Source organism: Sarcophilus harrisii, chromosome 1, assembly GCF_902635505.1.
Source record: "Sarcophilus harrisii chromosome 1, mSarHar1.11, whole genome shotgun sequence".
Lineage (NCBI taxonomy): Eukaryota > Metazoa > Chordata > Mammalia > Dasyuromorphia > Dasyuridae > Sarcophilus > Sarcophilus harrisii.
In genome coordinates, this window is record NC_045426.1 from 14,001,229 (window position 1) to 14,022,551 (window position 21,323).

General features: G+C 53.7%; 2 protein-coding genes across 22 annotated transcripts in view; one reads left to right on the forward strand and one right to left on the reverse strand.

Annotated features, from left to right (window-relative positions):
- Positions 1–349, forward strand: part of MLH1 (mutL homolog 1) — a 45,541-nt gene extending 45,192 nt beyond the window's left edge. The window contains exon 19 of the mRNA XM_031952508.1: positions 60–349. Coding sequence (XP_031808368.1) covers positions 60–227 — 168 coding nt within the window. The 3' untranslated portion in view covers positions 228–349. The remainder of the gene's footprint in view (positions 1–59) is intronic.
- A 5,683-nt stretch (positions 350–6,032) lies between these two features.
- The window catches only part of LRRFIP2 (LRR binding FLII interacting protein 2), a 64,455-nt gene continuing 49,164 nt past the window's right edge, over positions 6,033–21,323 (reverse strand). For 7 of the 21 annotated variants that reach the window (XM_023498478.2, XM_023498477.2, XM_031952552.1 and 4 more), the window contains 10 exons: positions 20,249–20,419; positions 13,455–13,547; positions 12,840–12,932; positions 10,110–10,211; positions 9,877–10,009; positions 9,045–9,094; positions 8,284–8,404; positions 7,345–7,424; positions 6,789–6,893; positions 6,033–6,301 (listed from right to left, as the gene is read on the reverse strand). In XM_023498478.2, the coding sequence (XP_023354246.1) occupies positions 6,191–6,301; positions 6,789–6,893; positions 7,345–7,424; positions 8,284–8,404; positions 9,045–9,094; positions 9,877–10,009; positions 10,110–10,211; positions 12,840–12,932; positions 13,455–13,547; positions 20,249–20,419 (1,059 nt within the window). In that variant the 3' untranslated portion in view covers positions 6,033–6,190. The remainder of the gene's footprint in view (positions 6,302–6,788; positions 6,894–7,344; positions 7,425–8,283; positions 8,405–9,044; positions 9,095–9,876; positions 10,010–10,109; positions 10,212–12,839; positions 12,933–13,454; positions 13,548–20,248; positions 20,420–21,323) is intronic. The other 14 variants (XM_023498480.2, XM_023498479.2, XM_031952599.1 and 11 more) reach the window with 3 other exon arrangements.

Sequence of the window (21,323 nt, forward strand, 5' to 3'; positions counted from 1 at the left end):
GGGATGGGGGCACTGGGCGGGCGGGAGCCTCCGCTCAGGACGGCGGCCTCCTCTTTCAGAAGGAAGAAGGCTCGGCCGCTGCTGGGTCCTGGAAGTGGACGGTGGAGCACGTGCTCTACAAGGCCTTCCGCTCGCACCTCCTCCCTCCCCGGCGCTTCTCCGAGGACGGCAGCGTCCTGCAGCTTGCCAACCTGCCCGACCTCTACAAAGTGTTTGAGCGCTGCTAAAGACCCAGACCCCGGCCCGGCCGTGACCGGCTCTCCGGACCGGACGGGCCACGGGCCGCCCCCTTGTGTTAGCCCTTCCCTCTCCCCACAGAGCAGCTGTGAATAAAAATTGTTGGTGACCATTTGCTGCGTCGGTGTTGTCCAGGAAACCCGGCCTGCCCTCCCCGGGGGTGCCCTGGGGCAGGCTGGGGCGGGTGGGGAAGCCCCTGTGGGGTAGGGCAGCCAGAGCCAGGTTTCCTGGGGTGGAGGTGCAGAGGGAGCCCCCCATTTAGCAGCATCAGGGCAAGTGGGAGAGGAAGGCCCTGAAGGTGGCCCCCACAAGCCAGCCACAGGCCTGGGGAGGGGGCTCTGCTCTCCTGCTCCCCCCCTTCCCCCCCTTGCTGTGGGCACTGTGGGCATTGAGGTCCCTGCTTTGGGTCAGGCCTGCAGAGGATGCTGGGTCCTTCCCCAGAGCCTAAAGGGCAGGAGGGGCTATTTGGGGTAAATGTGATAGGGATGATTCCCATCAGCCCGGGTGCAGTGCCAGGGGCTGCCAGGGGAGGGCCAGGAGCTCCCCGGGGGAACTGGATTCAGTGAAAAGCCCAAATATGGGGTTGTCATTGCCCCAAATGTGCATAAAACAAAGAGGCAGGAAACAGGAAGTCCCACTTTACGTTAATCAAAGGGTCAAGATCGGAATAGCCTGGAGATCTCCGGGACAGAAGGAAGAGATGGCAAAGCTTCAGAAAGTCTCCAAGGCCCTTTGTGAGGTGGGGCCTTCGTCCTCCAGGGCCTGGATGCTGCCAGAGCCGAGGAGGCCCCACAGGACACGGGCTCCAGGGAGAAATGAAGGGATGGAGAGCTCGAGAAAAGCAGGATGTGGGTGGGCCCCCGTACCAGGGGAGGATGGGCACCTGATGGTCGGGAAACAGGCACCATGACACCAGGGAGGATGGGGATGGGCACCATGATGCCAGGGAGGATGGGCACCTGATACTGAGGAGGATGGGCTGGGAAGGACGGGCACTGAGCAGCCAGAATTCCCAAGGGACACTGACTGAGGAGGAAGGGAGAGTCTAAAGGGAAAACGGGAAGGGGGCGCAGGGAAAACCAAAGGCAAACCAAGAAGGCGCCTTGTGGGCAAAGGCAGGAGCCAGAGACGCTGTCCTCAGGAAGAGCCCGCTGTCCATTGAGCCCTTCCGGCCTCAGTCCCCTGCACGCAGGCCCAAGGCCCCGAAGCCATTTGATGGACAGACTGGCCGGGACCTGCTTGGGCCTGGTTGGGCCTGGATGTCTGCAGCCTCAGGGCCCGCCTGGCACAGGGGCATCGAGGCTTTCTCCTGACGTCCGGCCCCTCTCCAGGCCAGTCTCCCTCTGGTCCGTGTTGCCCTGGCTGCCCATGGCATTTCGCCTAAGCCTGAGGGGGCCCCTCCCAGCCCTCAGATGAGGTGCGCGCCCCTGGGGGAAGCTCTAGCCAGTTCTCCACCATGCCCTTCGGGGGTAGCCCGGCCATGGCCCTCCAGGCGGGCGCCCCCACCCTTAGGCCCCGACAGGGCGGGGCTCCCCTGAATGCGGGGGGCTCCCCAACCACCCGGGCCCCCCCTCGCTGCCGTGCCCTCTGTTCACCCTTGGTTCCCCCCCCCCATGCTCCCATTGGCTCCTTGGGCCTTTCCCACCTCACACTCAGCCCCTGGCTCTGAGCAGGGCTTTCCTGATTCTTCCTGTCGCACCCCCTTGTGTGATCCTGGCTCCCCCGAATGCGAGCGGGAAAGCCCCCCCTCCCTCCCCCCCGGGGAACCTCGGCCGCCTCTGCAGCGGGACTGACTGAGCGCCTTCCCCTACACCCGCCGGGGCCTCCTCGCCCTCGCCAACGCTCCCCAAAGGCGGAAAGCATTTTGCTGATTTCACTGGCCAAAGATTCGGGCCGGTGTGTCTGGCAGAGGAGGATCAATAGCAGCCGAACTTGGCACTGCCCCAGGAGGGCTGGGAAGGGAGCAGGGGACTTTGCTCCTTTTTTAGTGTAAAAAAAAAAAAAGGATCCCCATCAATCAGTGGGAAAGAGACTTCTTGCAACAGTTGGGGAACAGTTGCGTGCGCCGGCTTTTTAGGCAGGGCTGCTGCGGAGGCCACCGGCTCCCTCACCTGCTCCCACTCTGGAAAACTGACCCACGGGGATGGGTGGAACACGGTTCCTTAATCGGTGAAAAAATCCAGGCCTGAAATGCCGTCGGGTGACAATATCCAGATTTTGACTCCCAACCATCCAGCATCAAGGCGCTCCTCCAGAAATGAGAGGGGGGCACAGGTAACCCTAGAGAACGTCTAAATTTAACTCTATGTATTGAATTTTTTTTTATTTTAGGCAGAGACGCACTGGCTCCGGCCGACAGGTTTTATAACCCACCGGAAGGGCAGCGTCCGGTGGGAGCGGCTCCACTCTCTGCAGAGAATCGCCAGGTGCTGTGGAGAGACCCAGAAAGTGGTGAATGGAAGGGACCAGAGAGGCTAACTGCTGGGGGGAGAGGGCTTGCTTGTATCTCTACAGGTGGAGAAGGAACTTGATGGGTGCCAACGAGCCGTATTCGCCTCGTCCATGGCAGAGACGAAAGGGAGAGGACCCTGGGGTGAAGGGGAAGACCAGGAGGCATCGGGTGGCTCCATCGCTGACTGTGCCCGCCACGGAAGGAGCCGGGCACGTAACCCTTTGTGTACTCATGAACGTCAGAAGTAATTCTCGATGAGACTGACGCAGGACTTCAAAACCTGCAGGAATCGTGGGATTCCCTGAGACAGAAGTGAGGGGACAACAGGTTACTGTTGGACTCTCGGCTGCTGAAGGAGGCCTGTGTGGTTGTGAAACGATGTTATTTTCTACACGTTCCTTCTGGGACTCGTGGAAATCTTTGTAGCATTTTGTTTATTCCTAGTGTTTATGTTACTCCTTGCTTGTATATCCCAACTTGCCTGTGGGAGTCCTCCCATGGTAGCAGGTTTAACCACTGGTATGTAGCTGCTTCAATTAAAACAAAAGAAAGGGTGAGATGTGGAGGGTCACAGACAGTGGGGGACTCTGGGTGAGGTGTCAGACCCTTCAGCCCGGAGGGAACCTGCTGACAGGGTCTGGTCTGTCTCCCCTAAGGGCTCTGGGCTTTCCTGAGCAGTCAGGGGGCGGTGACAACCCGTGTTGTGATTGAAGCAGAGGGAAACCAGGCGGCAAATTACTCCAATAGCAAGTTGTTCATGGGGTCCCACGTGCTCAGGGTTTTCTTACATTATATAAAGGGGAAGGTTCTTGGAATAAAAAGACTCCGTTTTTCCACCATCCTTGTCACTCTCCACTAGGAAGGGATGTTTAATCCTCCCAGCTTGGGGGCTCTAGAAAGCAGGACCCAACTACAGAGGATGGATGCATGGATGGAGGGATAAACTGGTACAGATAGGTTGGTAGATATATAGGTAGGTAGATAGGCTATAGATGATAGATTGGTAGGTAGGTAGTTTGAGAGAGGAGAGGAGAGGGAGCAGGAGGGAGAGAGGGAGATATGGACGGACAGACAGACGGACAAAATAGAGCAAGAAGGTGTGTGTTGGGTTTGTTGGAGGGGGAGTCAGTAGGAGGAAGGACAAGTTCTGGACCAAGGAGTTCCTTGCAGAGCGCTCCCAGAGAAGCCAATGGAGATGGCGATGGAGGGAGGCACCCCTCCAGGGGGTCCTGTTTCAGATGAGGGTGGAACGAACCCCTCCGCCTTGCAGCCTTAGCCCCCTCCAAGGTTCCCAAAGATCTCAGCTGCTAAATATCGTGTGTACAGATATTTTCCCCCCGGCCTCCTTGCTCACCTCTCCAGCGGTCGGCACTGCTGGCCGTGCCCCCTCCCTCTGCTGGCCCCTCTAACACTAACCAGATTCTCCCCTCCTCAGGCTTCCCCTCGTTCTCCTGGGCTCCTCTCCCAAACTCCATTTTCCAGACAACAGAATCCCTTCTTTCCCCACAAATTCGTCCCTCGTTACCAAAGCCCACAGGGGCGCCATCTTGCCCAGGTGCCCTCTTCAGGTCACTCCCGCCTCCCCAGTGGGCTCCTCCCTCCCAAACTTTCCTCTGCTCTATAAGCCTCTCCCCAGGCTGGTGGCCGGCTGTCACCTCCCACCCCGGCGTCCTTGAGCCCCTCTGCCTTCTCTAATCTCAGAGGTGACCCCCCCCTTTGGTCTTCCTCGATCCCCCAGTTTTAAGCGCTTCCTCCTAGAAATCCCACTTCCCCATTAGGCTGTACGCTCCTCGGGGGCAGGGAGACTTTGTCATTCCTCAGAAAGATTTCCTGGTCCAAGTTTGAGGGACTCACTCGGGACCAGAAAGCTGGCAGTGTTAGCGTGGGACCCGAACTCGGACCCCAGCCCCGAGGACGTCATCTTCGGCAGGGTTCCTCCCCCTCCCTTCCTGAGGCCCCTGGATCCTGTCTTGCTGTGCTGAGACCAAGTTCTCCATGGTCACCAGCAGCTTCCTGAGTTGTGCCCCCCAGAGGCCTGATCTGGTCCAGCCCGGTGGCTCCAAGTACCCGAGACTCGGCCCATCCCTGCAGCTGGTGGGCTGTCAGCTGTCAGCTCCAGGTTGCTGCCTCTTCCCTAGCCCTTTCCTGCCTCGAGGCAGTTTCCCAGGTCTGGGACAGACAGACCTGTGGCTCCTGGGCCCCATCCTACCCTCGGACCCCTTTCTGGCCGTTTGTGAGCGTTTCCCTCCCCCCACCACTGGGCTTCCGTCTGTGTACCCAGCTTACTTTGTGCAGGTGGGACCGCACTCCCCAATGGTCCTCGCTCATCCAAGAGCCTGTCCCTGGGCCCCGGATGCCCAGTGGCTGCTTCAGGGCAAAGGGGCTGAGCTTGGACCTTGAGCTGCTGGTCCTAGTCCCATTATAAGACCACAGCCAGTCTTCCTGGAGCCGGGCTGCCACCCTCCGCTCATCATCAGTCTGGGCTGGGAGGCTGCGGCCTTGTGGTGGGCAGTACATCTGACCAAAGGGCCCCCTTGGCTGCCACTCCTGCTGTGCCACTGGCCCCGCCTCCCGGCTCTAATTCTGACATCCGGGGACCCCGTCCCAGGGCAGGAGCGCAAGACCCAAGAGACGCACCAATGGTGCCCCAGGGCCCAGCGATGGCCGCCACAGGGCCGTTGGAGGAAGCGGGGCAGGGGGTCGCGGGCTCCAAAGAACTCAGCCACAGCCGCAGCGGTCGGGACAGTGTCTGTTTAATTAATAGCATCCCCATCCAGCTCCCCGCCGGCCCGGCCCGGCGCACCTGCCCGATCCGCCCTTCCCGCCACGGGCCCTTGCTCCCACAGTGCGCAGCGGATGCGCCACCTGGGACCCCGGCCCGTCCCCCGCTCTGCTGCCGAGAGGCTCCGGCCCTGGCCGTCCCACAAACGGGGGCCTCGGGTGCGCCGCCACCCATGCAATAAAGCGAGTTTCTATACATTAACATTTTCTGATATAAATTTAAATATTTTACAAAAACGTTTCCATTAAAACATATAAAGTTCACGGAACGTGACCCCTTCCCCCACGGGTCTTTTAAAAATATAAACGTTATTTGACTTTCAGGGTTAGTGTGTCTGGATTGCACCACGGAGAAGGCACTTGGGTCGCGGGCATCTGGAGCGAGTCCGCGGGGACGCAGGTGTGGAGGCCGCCTCCCCCCCACGTGGGCCAGGAGGGGGTGCCCCCGGCGGGGGCCTGGGGCTGGCAGACCCCATCATGGGGCTGCCCAGCTCTTCCTCTAGGATTAAATTGCTAATAAAAACCAATCCGTTCTCCCATTCAGAGCCGTTTCATTCTCTCATAAATCACACGGTAAAAGGCGCCACTTTAATCATCCGACAAAAACAGGACCCAACAGCCGAGAGCTCGAATGCAGCAAAAGTCTGAGTTGGCCCAAAGCCGGGAGGAGGGAGGCCCGGCCCGGGAGGAGAGAGGCCCGGCCTGGAAGGAGCGCCACGGCTACTGCTGGTTCAGCAGGGCCGTCCGGTTCGCTTTCATCTTCTCCAGCCTCTTCACCAGGTGACTGTTGGTCATCTCCATCTCCTCGATCTTGTCCAGCGCCGTCCGTAACTGCAGGGAAAGGGCAGAGTTCAGGCCCCGTTCTGGCCGTTCTGGCCCCCAGATGAGCACACAGACCCCGGGGTGGTCACTAACGGGCAGTGTGCCGGCCATTCCAGCCCCCAGGGCTGCAGGTGCAGAACGGGCCAGAGTGGGGGAACTCAGAAAGTCCGGAGTCTCAGGGAGAGGACGAGCGGCTGAGGGGGAGACAGAGGCCGACTCCAAGACTGTCACTGTGGGGGCTGGGAATGAGGGGGGGACCCTGAGGGAGGAGAATCCCACTGGGTTGGGGGGGGGAGGGCTGCCCACAGACACGGAGACAGACGGACCAGGGCTGGCCCCAGCTCAGACTGACTCCCCTCCCAGGCTGGCGCCAGCCCTACATCGGCTGCCCCGACTCTTGGGGGGCTGCAGCAGGCTCCCAACCAAGCCCGGGGCCAGAGCCTGGTGGGTCAGACACAGGAAGGATCACATCCCCTGCCCTGACCGAAGCCAGTACCTCGCGCTGCAGCTTCCTCTTGTCCGCCTTGAGCTCGTCCTCCACCTTCTCTGCGTTCTCAGCCGCGTTCTTGTACCTGGCCACCTGCCCTTCCAGCCTCCCGATCTGTGAGCAGGAGCCCCCATGAGGTCGCGTCTCCGGAGACCCCCGGCCAACCCCGCCCGCCCGGACCCCACAGAAAGCAGCCAGCATGGCCAGAGACCCCGGGGGACACTCCCGTAGCCGGGACCCTGTCGGGATGCCCCTCCCCTCCCCCCCGCCAGGATCCCAGCTGGACAGGGAGGCCCGACCCAACCGAATTCCCAGCACGGGGGAGGGGCCAGGGGCGTCCCAGCAGGCATTCGCTGTGTCAGGAGGAGAGGGCAGCATGGGGCGGGATCGCTGAACTCTGGCACAGGCTTTGCCTCGCTCTGCTTGGCTGCGGGGGCCAGAGCCAGGCCACAGCAGGGCACAGGGGTCACAGGGACCACAGTGGGGCAGCAGGGGGCACGGGGGGGGTGCAGGACCCCCGTGGGGGGCATCCCTTGGGACAGGCCGGGCCCCACGTCACACTCACGTTCTGCTCCATGGTGGTGATGTCCTGCTCTGCCTTTGAAAGTTTGAACTTATATTCGCTAATTTGCCTGTTGGCGTCTCCTGGGACAAAAGACAAGGGGAGCTCTTAGTGGGCACCACGGGCACACAACGCACTGCCATGAACCTCAGGGAAGGGGGCTCATCCCCGGGGGGGGGGGTCCCCCTCACACCAGAGGCTCGCTCTCTCCCCAGGGCCCTGAGCCGGAGCTGCAAAGGGAGAAGCAGCTTCTTGTGCCAGGCCCAGGCTCAGGCTTCCCGGGTGCTCGCCCCGGGGCCAGGACTGTAACTGCCCCCATTTCACAGGAGGCAGACTGAGGCAGAGACTCATCCAAGCCCCCATAGGAGGAAGTTCCTGGGGCTGAATTTGAACTCAGGACTGGTGCTGTGCCCTCTACCAGCCTCTGACAGACCCAGGGCCCCCAGCTCCCTGCTCTGATTCGTGTCCCAGCCCACACAGCAGGTGCCACGGATTACCGGGGTGGGAGATGTTCCAGGGCCAGCTCAGGAGGCGGGGCTGCACCCCCCAGTCTGGGGGCCCATGCCTCTGGCCCAGGGAACCGTCCCTCCAAAGCAGACAAGATGGTCCTTCTCTGACTCATCTTACTGGTATTCCCTTCCGTGAATCAATTCCGCCCTGGGTTTATTCTCCTTAATGAAAAGGAAGGGGGGCGAGGGAGAGCCCGGAACCCCAGGCCTCGAGGGTCCGCACAAGGGAAGGGAACATGGGTGTTTAAAAACACGACTAGGGGAGAAATACGGAGCCTCAGAGGCTCAGCACCAGGAAGGCTCTGGCCCATGGGGGAGCCTCGAGAGGTGCCGGGAGAGCCCCCATGCCCCCGGCACCCGGGGCCCCTGCAGGAGACCCCCCCGCACACAGGTCCAGGGAGTGCCCCCCACCCCCAGCCGCTGGGGCACCTACTCTGCATCTCAATGAACTGCAGGTCGGCTCCGTTCTCCAGCCCCCCCAGGTCCCCGAAGGGTCCGTCCTGTCGGGAGCACTTCTGCCGCTCCTCCTCCAACTGCAGCTTCAGCTTTCGGATCTGAAATCGGGAGGGACGGGCGTGGGCGGCCGGGCCAGGGGCACCACGGCGTCTGCTCCGGGGCAGGGGCCGGACACAAACCACCTCCCACAGTGGGGGCCCCTTGGAAGGGGGGGGGCATCCCCATCACCGGCCCAGCAGCTCCACAGGGAGGGAAGGGCAGGGGGGGGACATGTGGCCTGAGTAGGGGAGGGAGCAGATGGCCTGGGCCTGCTCACTCACTGCAAACTGAATGGTGACAGACCCAGCGGGCCCAGACCCAAGGACCTTCAAGCCCCCAAAGCCCCATGAGTGGCAGAGCCCAGCAACAAAGGCCCCCCCACCTCCCCCAAACCCACCAGCTTTCTGAGCATCTTGGCCAAGAGCCAGCCCGGGGGGAGGGAGCTCCCGGCCGTGCCCAGGGCACTGCCCACCCTCCCAGGGGTCGGGGGTCCCACGTGACTAAGGCGGAGAGGAGAGGAGCCGGGGCCCGGACTAAGCGTCTGCCGAGAGCCCCTTTCCTGACACGATGGCACAGGGGGGTCAGGGACGCCTCCCACACAGGCCCCGGTGCACCCATCCCACCCCCCACAGGAAGACCCCGGTCTTGGGCTCCCAGGCGCAGGAGACGCAGGAGACGCAGGAGAGCCTTGGCCTTTACCTGGGACAGCAGCTCCTCCTTTTCCCCGGCGAGTTTCCGTAGCCTCACATCTGGGACAAGCAGAAGGAGAGGGAGGTGGGCGCGGGTCACTCTCACCAGGGACCCTGCCCAGCGCTCCCGGCTGCGCCGGCCCCGTTCCCGGCACGGCCGGACACGAGAAGAGCAGAAGCCCTTTTGTACAGAGCTCCAGGTCCTTCTGGCAGCGCAGACCCGGCCCCCCCAACAGCGGCAGAGCCCGGGCTCAGGGACTCCCCGGCCTAAAGCCAGCGCGGTGCCCAATGGCATCTACTTAAACCATCTCGGTCCCGGGCGGGCCCCAGAGCCCCCGCATGGCCGATGGCCAAAGGAAATGGGCTCCAAAGTCTCCACCAGAGCATACGAGACCGGGGCCTTCCACCGGGTCCGAGCCACGGCCGTGGGGATAACAGGGTGAAAAGGTGGGGGTCGGGTCCAGCAGGGCATCCTCCCCCACGTTCAGCTGCTCCCCAGAATGCCGGACATTGTGCCCCCAGGCCCCCAACTGGTCTTGCCCCAGTGCCCAATGGCAGCCTGGTGACTCCCTGGCCTGGGCTGCACCCCCCCCCCCCACGGCCCCTGCCAAGCACCCCCCGTTCCCCTCTGAAGACTCCCAGGAGAGGCGCCCCCTGGGCCCGGGTTCCCCTTCCGGAGACAAGCCTGCTGGGGCCACAAGGGCCCATCTGTGGCAGCCACTCCCCCCCATCAATCCCTGACCCCCGGTAGTTTCCCAACACGACACCCCCAGACCCTCCGCCCTGAGAGCAGAGGAGCCACGTCTGCCGCCCCAGCAGAGGCTCATGGGCCCGGCTCTTACCGAGGGGTCCCTCCCCCGCCGACTCCAGGACCTGCGCCGCCTCCTGCGACACCACGGTGATGGCGCCTGCCCCAGGCTCGGGGCCCAGCTCCCCGTTGGGGGCGCCGTCCGGGATGATCACCAGCCCGTGCTTCTGAAAGAGAAAACCCGGCCCAGTGAGTGGGGAGGAAGGCGGAGGCGGGGGCCCGGCTGCCCGCAGGGGGGCAGCAGGGGCTGGGTGCCCGCTCACCTACCTCGCCCATTCGCAGGTTCCCCTTCAGCTGCGCCAACTCCTCCCTGAGCGCATCCCGCTCGCTGCTAAGGCGCCCAAAGGAGTCTCTCTGGCTCTCTAGGGCCTGGGTCGGGGCAGAGCCGCAGGGAGAGAAGAGAGAGGGTGACAGGGGGCCGGGGGCAGTGCCCAGGCGGGCAGGGGCACAGCAAGCCGCGTGCAGAGGGGGACGGGCGCCATGCACGAGCCCGGGGCTCTCGGTGCCAGGGTGGGGGGGGGGGGGGGGGGCAGCGGGGGGCAAGGCAGGCACAGCCCGGGCCTCGGCCTCAGTCTCCTCGGCTATGATATGGGGAGGGGAGCGCTCGGCATGAGGCCGCAGGAGGCGCCCTTGGTTCCCTGCAGCCATGGCTGCCTGACCTAATGCAAAAGCGTCGCCGTGTATCGGACGGATCCAGGCCTGACAAGTCTCTCTCCTCAGGCCGGGAGGAGTCCCGTCCCCAGGCCCTCCTCCCTCAGGGCTGTGGGGCTGTGCCCTGGGCTCCCTGTGGGCGCCCAGCAGCCACTCCGCGCTGTTGGTGGCGGTTCTGACCATTAACCCCTCCCGGGGGCCTGAGGGCAGGCACCTCCTGAGCAGGCGGGGCCGGCCGATGGGCCCAGGCGGGGGGGGGGGGGGGGGGGGGGGGGGGGGGGGGGGGGGGGGGGGGGGCGCCCCCTGCTGACCCCAAGCCCCACCACCAGGCACTGGCCCCCCATGGCCTCCAGCCCCCCTTAAGGCCGATGGAGACCTTAAATCTTAGAATCCACAGGCACTGTAACTCGCTCAGATGCCCCGAGTCCGGCCCTGCTGGCGGGGCTCCCTCTGGCCAGGGATCCCTCAGGGGATGCCCTCTGGGTGGCCGAGGGCAAGGCCGCAGGTCAGACCTCGCTGCCGGCGCGGGGCAGGAGAGACGGGCTCCCTGACACCGAGGGAGGGAGCCGGGATGGGTGGGGGTCTCGCTGCTGGTTTCCCCCGCCTTAAAGGTTCACCTTCCAGCCTGGTGCCCCAGGGGTGTGTGGGAGGACATCTGGAGACACCAGTGGCCCCCACAGGCGGACGATGGAGCTGGGAGGGAGCCAGCGTGCTGAGGGCAGAGGGCCGCACCCCCCGACGCGTCTCCCCGGCACCGGGCACCCCGAGCCAGCGCTCACCGGGGGTACAAGGAGAATCCCGAGTCGGCTCTCGCCAAAGGGCCCCGGCCGGCCTCATGCACAGCATGCAGGGGGAGGGCTGGACCAGGGATGCCGAGCCAAGAGCATGCTGGGCTGAAACAACCCCTCCACACAGGTCGCCTGCATGCAGTTGTTTAGGAACAGACCGATATGGAGCAGGGGTGGGGGGAAGGCTCCGTCCCACAGGGGCTTCGTGGGCGTCCGTGTCTCTCGCCCCTTAACTGGAGCGGGGAGACAGAAGGGCATCGCTTGATGCCCCCTTTCAGGGGGTCTGAGACCCCGGCACGTACTCTGTGAGGGGGCCAGGCGAGCTGAAGCTGACGGCCCTGCCCGGCCCTGCCACCGACCCTTGGGTTTGCAAGAAAGCGACAGATTTTTAAAGCAGAATTATCTTTCAGGTAAAAGGGCGCCTCGAGGCCTGGCGGCTCCCACCCTCAAATTTGGGGACAGTGGAGCCCGCAGGGAGCCTGGCAGCAGGAGGCAGCGGGCGTGAGGTTCCCCAGAGAACTCTCTCACACCGAGAGAGAGGCCTGGGGAGCAGGGCAGGCTCAGTGGGCAGCCTTGGCCCGGAGCCGCCTGAAGGAAGCGCAGGGGAAACCCTAGGGGAGAGCCGCCAACCCTGACCTTGGCCCTGCGGATAGAAAGTTCTATACCCTGAGCAACTACCCTCCAAGCTGCAGCTTCAGGCCCCTGCCCTGTGAAGGGTAACTCCCGACTGCTTTCCGGTACGTTGCCTGGGGCAGAAATGCCCTTGGGCCAGGAGACCCCCTGGGATGACCCTAACTGTTCCATGGTGATGTCCGAGGCCAGGGGGCCTGGGGAGCAGGGGCCTTGAGGCCTCCTTCTGCCACTGAAGGTCCCTAGCGAGGGGGACCCTCGGGGCCGACTTAATTCAGACATGGCCCGAGAGAGCTGAAAGCTGCCCAAGAAAGCTTCCCTCTTCACTGACAGGTTCTGGGGTCAAGGTGCTTTAAGTTCTGACATGACCCCTGCTAAATTTGGGGAGGAAAAGAACCAAGTGCTAATAAATGTCAAAGGTAGAACTCAGAGCTCTCAGTTCCTCTCACAATAAATTTTGAACCTCGGCTCTCCCTTTGCTAAATCTTCCCGCTTAGGGGTTGTTAAACGCTTTCCGTTCTTGGGTCTCATTTCTTGGTGGGATCCTTCGGCTACGAGAGCGCCGGACTCGGCCTGGGATCTGTATTCAGAGACCTGGGACTGCAGCAGGGCGCAGGGGCTGCACTTCGCTTTCTCAAACCAAGAGCTGGCTGAGCCCCCCGCCCATCACTTGGGAAGGCCATGGGGGGCCTCCGGACCTGCCTGACCCAGGCCCTGCCACGTCCTTCTCCCAACTACAATGGGGCTCCCTGTGGGGGGCCGTGGGGGGCTCTCTTCCCCACCGTCTGAAGCTGAACAGATATGCAGAGCACAGGGAACTCATTTTTTGTGAGGGGGAGGGGTTACGAGGGGGCCATGGTCAAAGTAAACCATATTGGTCTGTCCCAAATCAGCAAACTTTGCCCCCAAACCCCGGTTCTTCTCATACCCCAATTTTTTTATCTTTCCAAATAAGTGTCTCCTGAAGGTCAAACACCTCTTTGGTTAGGCTGTCTACTCTCTGCTGCATGCATCGCTTCTCCTGCAGGGAAAAGAAACAACCAAGAAGCAGAAAGAAAAGAGGAGGCAAGGGGGTGAGGAAACCAAGAGAGGGACCGAGCCGCACAGGGCCTGGGGGAGGGGGCGCCAGCGAGACGGGGCTGCCCCGCTCAGAGCAGGTGGGCGGGCAGCGAGGTCCCCTGAAGGCGCAGCCCCGCCAGCCCGAGCCCTGAGATCTGCCCATCATCCCATCAGGATGACTCAAGGAGAGCGAGAGCCCTAAGAGCAAAGATGGCGTCCAGGCTGGAATCACATGACATCTCCCTTCTCTTCCCAATGGAACAGAAGAGTCTGCTCAGGGAAAGGGGAGAGGCCAGGAGGGGACGCTGAGCTCTGGCCCGGAGTCATCCCTGGGCCCTTGAGGAAAGGGGAGAAGACACAGAGGGAGGGTCGGCAGCTGGAGTCCAAGGACACAGAAAGTTGCTTGTGTTGGGAGGAGGCACCTGGCTCTGACTAAAGAAGCTTCTTTGCGGCCCCTGCCCGCACCCCCGCCGGCCGCCCCTACCTCGATGAGCTCGTCCCGCTGGCGCAGACCCTCTTTGAGCATCTCCATCTTGTGCTGCAGCACGGTGCACAGGTGCTTCTGCCGTTCCAGCTCCTGCGGGCAGACGAATGAGAGCCTCAGCGCCAACCAGGGAGAGCTCGCATCTGGGGGCCCCCACCCCTCTGGGCCAAAGGGACTGAATGGTTGGGAAACCTTAACATGGGGGGCAGTTTGTGACCCTGGAAAGTGTCAAGGGAGTAAGGATGTCACCCCGAGGAAAACCTAGGAAAATGACAGCATGGGGGGGGGGGGGGGGAACAGGAGGAGGCATCTATCCTTCCACATTTGCTGCTGCCAGCGTTAGGCGCACACGCACTCACACACACTCACTTTCACACTCACACAGACACTCACACGGCCCCTGGAAATGAATGTGTTGACAAATGAGGCAACACCTCCTGGGAACCAGAAAGCTCAGAACGGCTGCAGTGACCTAGTGTTTGGTAAACCCAGAGATCCCAGCTTCTGGGACAAAAACTACCAGGCACACTGGAAAACAGCGTGGCAGACCCTAGGCAAAGACCCATCCTCACCCCGTGTCAAGACAGGGTCGAAATGGGTTCATGATTTAGACACAAAGGGTGATGCTTTAAGCAACTGGGAGAACAAGGGATGTTTTAACTGCCAAATCTTTGGAGAATAGAGATATTTATAACCAAAGAAGAAACAGAACATTATGAGATATCAAATGGATAACTTTGATTATATTAAATTAAAAAGATTTTGTACAAAAAAACACAGCCAAGATGAAAAGGGAAGCAAAAGCTGGGGAACAGTTTTTAAAACCACTCTTTCTAGGACCTGTATGTGCACGAATGTTTGTGGCAGCCCTTTTTGTAGTGGCTAAAAACTGGAAACTGAATGGACGTCCATCAGTTGGAGAATGGCTGAATAAATTGTGGTATATGAATATTATGGAATATTACTGTTCTGTAAGAAATGACCAACAGGATGATTTCAGAAAGGCCTGGAGAGACTTACACGAACTGATGCTGAGTGAAATGAGCAGGACCAGGAGATCATTATATACTTCAACAACAATACTATATGATGACCAGTTATGATGGATCAGGCCCTCCTCAGCACCGAGATCAACCAAATCATTTCTAATGGAGCAGTAATGAACTGAACCAGCTATGCCCAGAAAAAGAACTCTGGGAGATGACTAAAAACCATTACATTGAATTCCCAATCCCTATAGTTATGCACACCTGCATTTTTGATTTCCTTCACAAGCTAATTGTACAATAATTCAGAGTCTGATTCTTTTTGTACAGCAAAATAATGTTTTGGTCATGTATACTTATTGTGTATCTAAGTTATATTTTAATATATTTAACATCTACTGGTCATCCTGCCATCTAGGGGAGGGGGTGGGGGGGTAAGAGGTGAAAAATTGGAACAAGAGGTTTGGCAATTGTTAATGCTGTAAAGTTACCCATGTATATATCCTGTAAATAAAAGGCTATTAAAATTTAAAAAATAAATAAATAAATAAAAGGCTATTAAATAAAAAAAAAATAAAACCACTCTTTCTGATAAAGGTCTCATTTCTAAAATATATGCAACATGACCGAATTTATAAAAATACAAGTCATTTTCCAGTTGATAAATGGTCAAAGGATGTGAACAGACAATTTTCAGATGAAGAAGTTAAAAGTCATCTATAATATAATAAATGCATTAAATGACTACTGATCAGAGAAATGCAAATTAAAATAATTCTGAGGAACCACCTCATAACTCTCAGATTGGCTAAGATGACAGGAAAAGATTATGACGAATGTTTTAGGACTGGGGCACTAAGGCACTGTTGGTGGTGTGAACTAATTCAATCATTCTGGACAAATAAGGAACTATGCTCAAAGGGCTTTAGTTCAGCAGTGTCTCTATTGGGCTTATATCCCAAAGAGATCATAAAGGAGGGAAAGGGACCTGAATGTGCCAAAATGTTTGTGGCCAGAAACTGGAAGCTGAGTGGATGCCCCTCAGGTGGGGAATGGCTGAATAAATTGCAGTATATGAATGTTATGAAATATTATTGTTCTGCAAGAAATGATCAGCAGGATGATTTTAGAGAGACCTGGAGAGACGTACAGGAATTGATGCTGAGTGAAATGGGCAGAACCAGATCACTGTACATGACAACAGCAAGATTATATGATGATAGACTTAGCCCTTGTCAGCAATTCAGTGATCCAAAACAATTCCACATCCAGATGGAATGGGATGGATGGAAAGAGCAATCCACATCCACAGAGAGACTTATGGAGACTAAATGTGGATCAAAGCATAATATTTTTTATTTGCTTTTTTTCCTTGCTTTTCTTTTCCCTTTTATTCAGATTTTTCTTTCACAACATGACTAGTACAGAAATATGTTTAAAATGATAGTACATTTTTATCTCTATCAGATTGCTTACTGTTTTGGGGAAGGGGGAAGGAAGGGAGAAAGAGAGAAAAAAATATTGGAACTCAAAAATTCTACAAAAATAAATGTTGAAAACTATCTTTAAATGTAATTGGGGAGAGGAAGTAAATTGTTTCAACAGTCCCATTTCAGAAAAAGAAATAGAACTAGCTATTAATCAACTCCCTAAGAAAAAATCCCCAGGAGCAGATGGATTTACATGTGAATTCTACCAAACATTTAAAGAACAATTAGCCCCAATGCTATATAAACTATTAGAAAAAATAGGAAATGAAGGAGTCCTACCAAATAACTTTTATGACACAGACATGGTACTGATACCTAAACTAGGTAGGTTGAAAACAGAGAAAGAAAATTATAGACCAATCTCCCTAATGAATATTGATGCTAAAATCTTAAATAAGATATTAGCAAAAAGATTACAGAAAATCATCCCCAGGATACCATACCATGATCAAGTAGGATTTATACCAGAAACACAGGGCTGGTTCAATATTAGGAAAACCATCAGTATAACTGGCCATATTAATAACCAATTTAACAAAAGACATATGATCATCTCAATAGATGCAGAAAAAGCATTTGATAAGATCGAACATCCATTCCTTTTAAAAATACCTGAGAGTATAGGAATAAATGGACTTTTCCTTACAATAATCAGTAGCATCTATTTAAAACCAACAGTAAGCATCATATGCAATGGGGACAAACTGCAACCATTCCCAATAAGATCAGGAATGAAACAAGGTTGCCCACTATCACAGCTACTATTCAATATTATATTAGAAATGCTACTTTGGCAATAAGAATTGAGAACGATTAAAGGAATTAGAGTAGGCAATGAGGAAACCAAATTATCACTCTTTGCTGATGATATGATGGTATACTTAGAGAACCCTAGAGATTCTACTAAAAAGTTATTAAAAATAATCCACACCTTTAGCAAAGTTGCAGGATACAAAATAAACCCACATAAGTCATCAGCATTCTTATATATCACTAACAAAATCCAATAGTCAGAGTTACAAAGAGAAATTCCATTTAAAGTAACTACTGATAGTACAAAATACTTAGGAATCTATCTGCCAAGGGAAAATCAGAAATTTTAGGAGCAAAACTACAAAACACTTTCCACACAAATTAAGTCTGATCTCACCAACTGGAAAAAAAGTTAAATGCCTTTAGGGGCTTAAAATAAAAAGATGACAAAACCTAAACCAGGAGTCCTAAACTTTTTAAATAGGGGTCAGTTCACTGTCCCTCAAACTGTTGGAGGGCTGGACTATAGTAAAAACAAAAACTTTGTTTTGTGGGCCTTTAAATAAAAAAACTTCATAGCCCTGGGTGAGGGGGATAATCGTCCTCAGCTGCCACATCTGGCCCTTGGGCCGTAGTTTGAGAACCCCTGACCTAAACTAATCTATTTATTTAGCACTATACCAATCAGACTCTCAAAAAACTATTTTACTGCCCTAGAAAAAATAACAACAAAGTTCATATGGAAAAACAAAAGGTCAAGAATTTCAAGGGAATTAATGAAAAAATCAAATGGGTGGCCTAGTGTACCTGATCTAAAACTATATTATAAAGCAGCAGTCACCAAAACCATTTTAAGAAATAACTATTGATAAGGAATAGGTTAGGTTCAAAGGACAAAACAGTAAAACTATAATACCTTAGTGTTTGAAAATCCAAAGACCCCAGCTTTGGGATAAGAACTCACTGTTTGACAAAATTGTGGGAAAATTGGAAACAAGTATGGAGAAACTAAAATGACCCAACTTAAACCGGACACCAAGATAAGGTCAAAATGGGTTCATGACCAGGAAAAGAATGAGATTATAAATAAATTAGAGAAAATAGGGAAGTTTACCTCCAGACCTGTGGAAGAGGAAGGAAAATTTATGACCAAAGAAGAACTAGAGATCTTACGACAAAATAGAAAATTTTGATTTATATAAATTGAAAAAGTTTTGTACAAACAAAACTAATGCAAAAAGAAAAAGTTTACAGTCGGTTCTGATAAAGACCTCATTTAAAAATAAGAGAACTGACTCTAATTTATAAAAAAATCAAGCCATTCTCCAATTGATAAACGGTCAAAGGATATGAAAGAAAGTCCAAAAGAAATTGAAACTATTTCAGCAATGAAAAGACGCTCCAAATGATTATTAATCAGAGAAATGCAAATTAAGACAACTCTAAGATACCACTACACACCTCTCATATTGGCTAAGATGGCAGAGAAAGATAATGCAGAATGTTGGAGGAGATGTGAAAATAGGGACACTAATACATTGTTGGTGGAATTTGGAATACATCCACCATTCTGAGAGCAATTTGGAACGGCTCAAAAAGTTTCAAACTGCATACCCCTTTGATCTAGAGTGTTTCTACTGGGCTTATATCTCAAAAAGAGATTTTAAAGAAGGAAAGGGGCCCATGTGGGAATGTTTGGGGCAACCCTCTTTGTGGCCAAAACTGAAACTGAGTGGATGCCCCAATGGATAAAGCTGAATAAATTGTGAAAGAATATTATGGAATATTATTGTTCGAAGAAATGACCAACAGGATGATTTGAAAGGCCTGAGACTTAAAAGAACTGATGCTAGGAAATGAGCAGGACCAGGAGATCACTTTATATATTAAAACAATAGTATATGATACCAATTTGATGGGCGGGCCCTCAACAATGAGATGAACTAAACGGTTCCAATGAAGCAGGAAGAACTGAACTAGCAAAGCAAAGAACTTGGGAGATAACTATGAACCATAATAGAATTCCCATTCCCCTTTATTTTTGTCCAATTTGCATTTTTGATTTTCCGGTAATTGTACACTATTTCAAAGTCCGATTTTTTTGTAAAAAAAATGTTTGAACATGCATATTATTTTGTATTTAATTTATACTTTAAATATTTAAATTACAACCTGCCATCTGAGGAAGGAGGGGGGAAAGAAGGGGAAAAGTTAGAACAAAAGGTTTGGCAATTATCAATGTTATAAAATTACCCATGCATATAACTTCTAAATAAAAAGCTATAATAATAATAATAATAATAATAATAATAATAATAATGAAGAAGGAAGAAGGAAGAAGGAAAAAGGAAAAAGGAAAAAGGAAAAAGGAAAAAGGAAAAAGGAAGAAGGAAGAAGGAAGAAGGAAGAAGGAAGAAGGAAGACGGAAGACGGAAGACGGAAGACGGAAGACGGAAGAAGGAAGAAGAAAGGAGGAGGAGGAGGAGGAGGAGGAGGAGAAGGAGAAGGAGAAGGAGGAGAAGAAATAAATAGAAATGTAATTGGGGAAAATAAAATACTATCGAAATTAAAATTAAAAAAGAATGATGTTAGAAAGAATCATGGATACAAAGAGAAATGATCCCTAGGTCACTGCTTCTTTGGGGATGCTAAATGTCTCTAGACAAAGTCAGGACTTCCAAATTGGCTTTGGGAAATGGGTTTAAATGAAAAGCAGATACTTGCTTTAATTTAGGACTTAAACCTAACCTGACCATGTCTAATTAATCTTTTAATTTTTAAACTAAAAATAAGAGAAGAATTCTACTGAAGCAAGATGACTAAAGTCCTACAGTCAATGGGTAGTACAGCTTTCATGGTCTAGAATGGATCTCCCAACATCACATGACTTTCTTTGTATGTTTCCAAAACACCAAATTTCCCTGCTTCTAATGGCCCAGGACAATGCATGGTATTTAGCAGTACCATGCAGCCCAGTTTGGCCTGAGGGAGCCACACCGGCCACACTGGGCTTGGAGATCCTCCTTTCTGTGGGTATCATGACAGTCCCTTCCACTCATTTCATGAGGGATTTAAGAGACATTCGGGGGATACCCTGCTTAACACTTGAAAGAAAGCAGTCAATGGATTTCCAACAATGTTAGGTCCACAGGCACTGGGTTATTTCTCTTCTGTATTTTTTAATCATTCTATTCACGGTTATAAACTCAGAAATCCAACTCTCTTATCAACCTCTTGAAAATTATCCTCATTAGTCTAAGGTAACCAGATAAATGGCCTTCTCTAACCCAGGGGGATGCTGTTTAACTTTGTCATCCAAGTATCTACAGAGTTTGTAGAGAAAACTGAATTTATTAGTCATGACGCTTGGAATCATCAGAGGTGCTGAAAAACTGGGGGAAAGAGCAAATGAAGGCCTCCAAGGCTTCCTGATGAAATCAGTGACCTCTTTGATTGACAGGCTGGGATTAAAAAGGCAAAGCTCTCAATGTCAGAGAATGGGGTCTTGCTGCCCCACAGGCTCCCTGGTGAGCAGCGGACAACAGGCTCCCAAGCAAAGACTTACCTTGGATTTCTCTTCATTCTCACGGTAGAATTCCGCCATCTGCTCTTCTTGTCCCTCAAGCACATCTTTCAGCGTGTCCACTTGGTAGATCAAGTTATTCTTCTCGTTGTCAAGCTGGGCATTGGAAACCATGGCTTTCTTGTATTTCTCCTCCACAGCCGCCAAAGAGTCCTAACAGAGGGAGGGGCAAAAGGAGCAACTTAGGGCTAGGCAGGGTGGGCTTTGAAGGTTTGCAACAGACCACAGGCTGAGATTTTGGGGAAAACCACAAAGATTCAGACAAGATCAACATTCTTGCAGAAGACAAGCATTTTAGGGACTCACTCATTGAGTAACATGCACACACACATTTTCATTAAACCTGAAGTTATTCTTGAGGCTTTATACAGAGAAAAGAAGCCCTCAACAAGCCAGTTACTGTCAACGAGGACCCATGATGGCCACAGACAGGACTGCCCTCCTCTGAACCCAGAGCAGACTCTGATCTCCCTGGGAGCAACAAGGACCTCAGCAAGCTCCATTTGGAGAATGAAAAGCGCTCGGGTTACCCGTAGTGTTTATTCCCTTCCACGGTTTCTGTAACAAGCAGGCTGAACTCTCTCATCACAGGAAATTCCCAACTCTCCTGGACTTTAACCATATTCTTAATATTTTCTCAAGACATTCTGTTATGGTACTCTCTCTAAATTATATGAACTTTTCTGTTAATAACCATTTCTGACTGTCAAAAAATAAATTACTTCCTTTAAAATAACAAAGACTTTACATCTAAATTTCTCTGCATAAGATAACTGTACAAATATATAAACATATATTGGATTTAACATGTTTAATATACATTGGATTACCTGCTATCTAGGGGAGGGGCTGGGGGAAAGGAGGGGAAAATTTGGAAAACAAGGTTCTGCAAGGGTTAATGTTGAAAAATTATCCATGCATGATTTCACAAAGGCCTGGAGAGACTTACATGAACTGATGCTGAGGGAAATGAGCAGGACCAGGATATCATTATATACTTCAACAACAATACTATATGATGATCAATTCTGATGGACATGGCTCTCTTCAACAATGA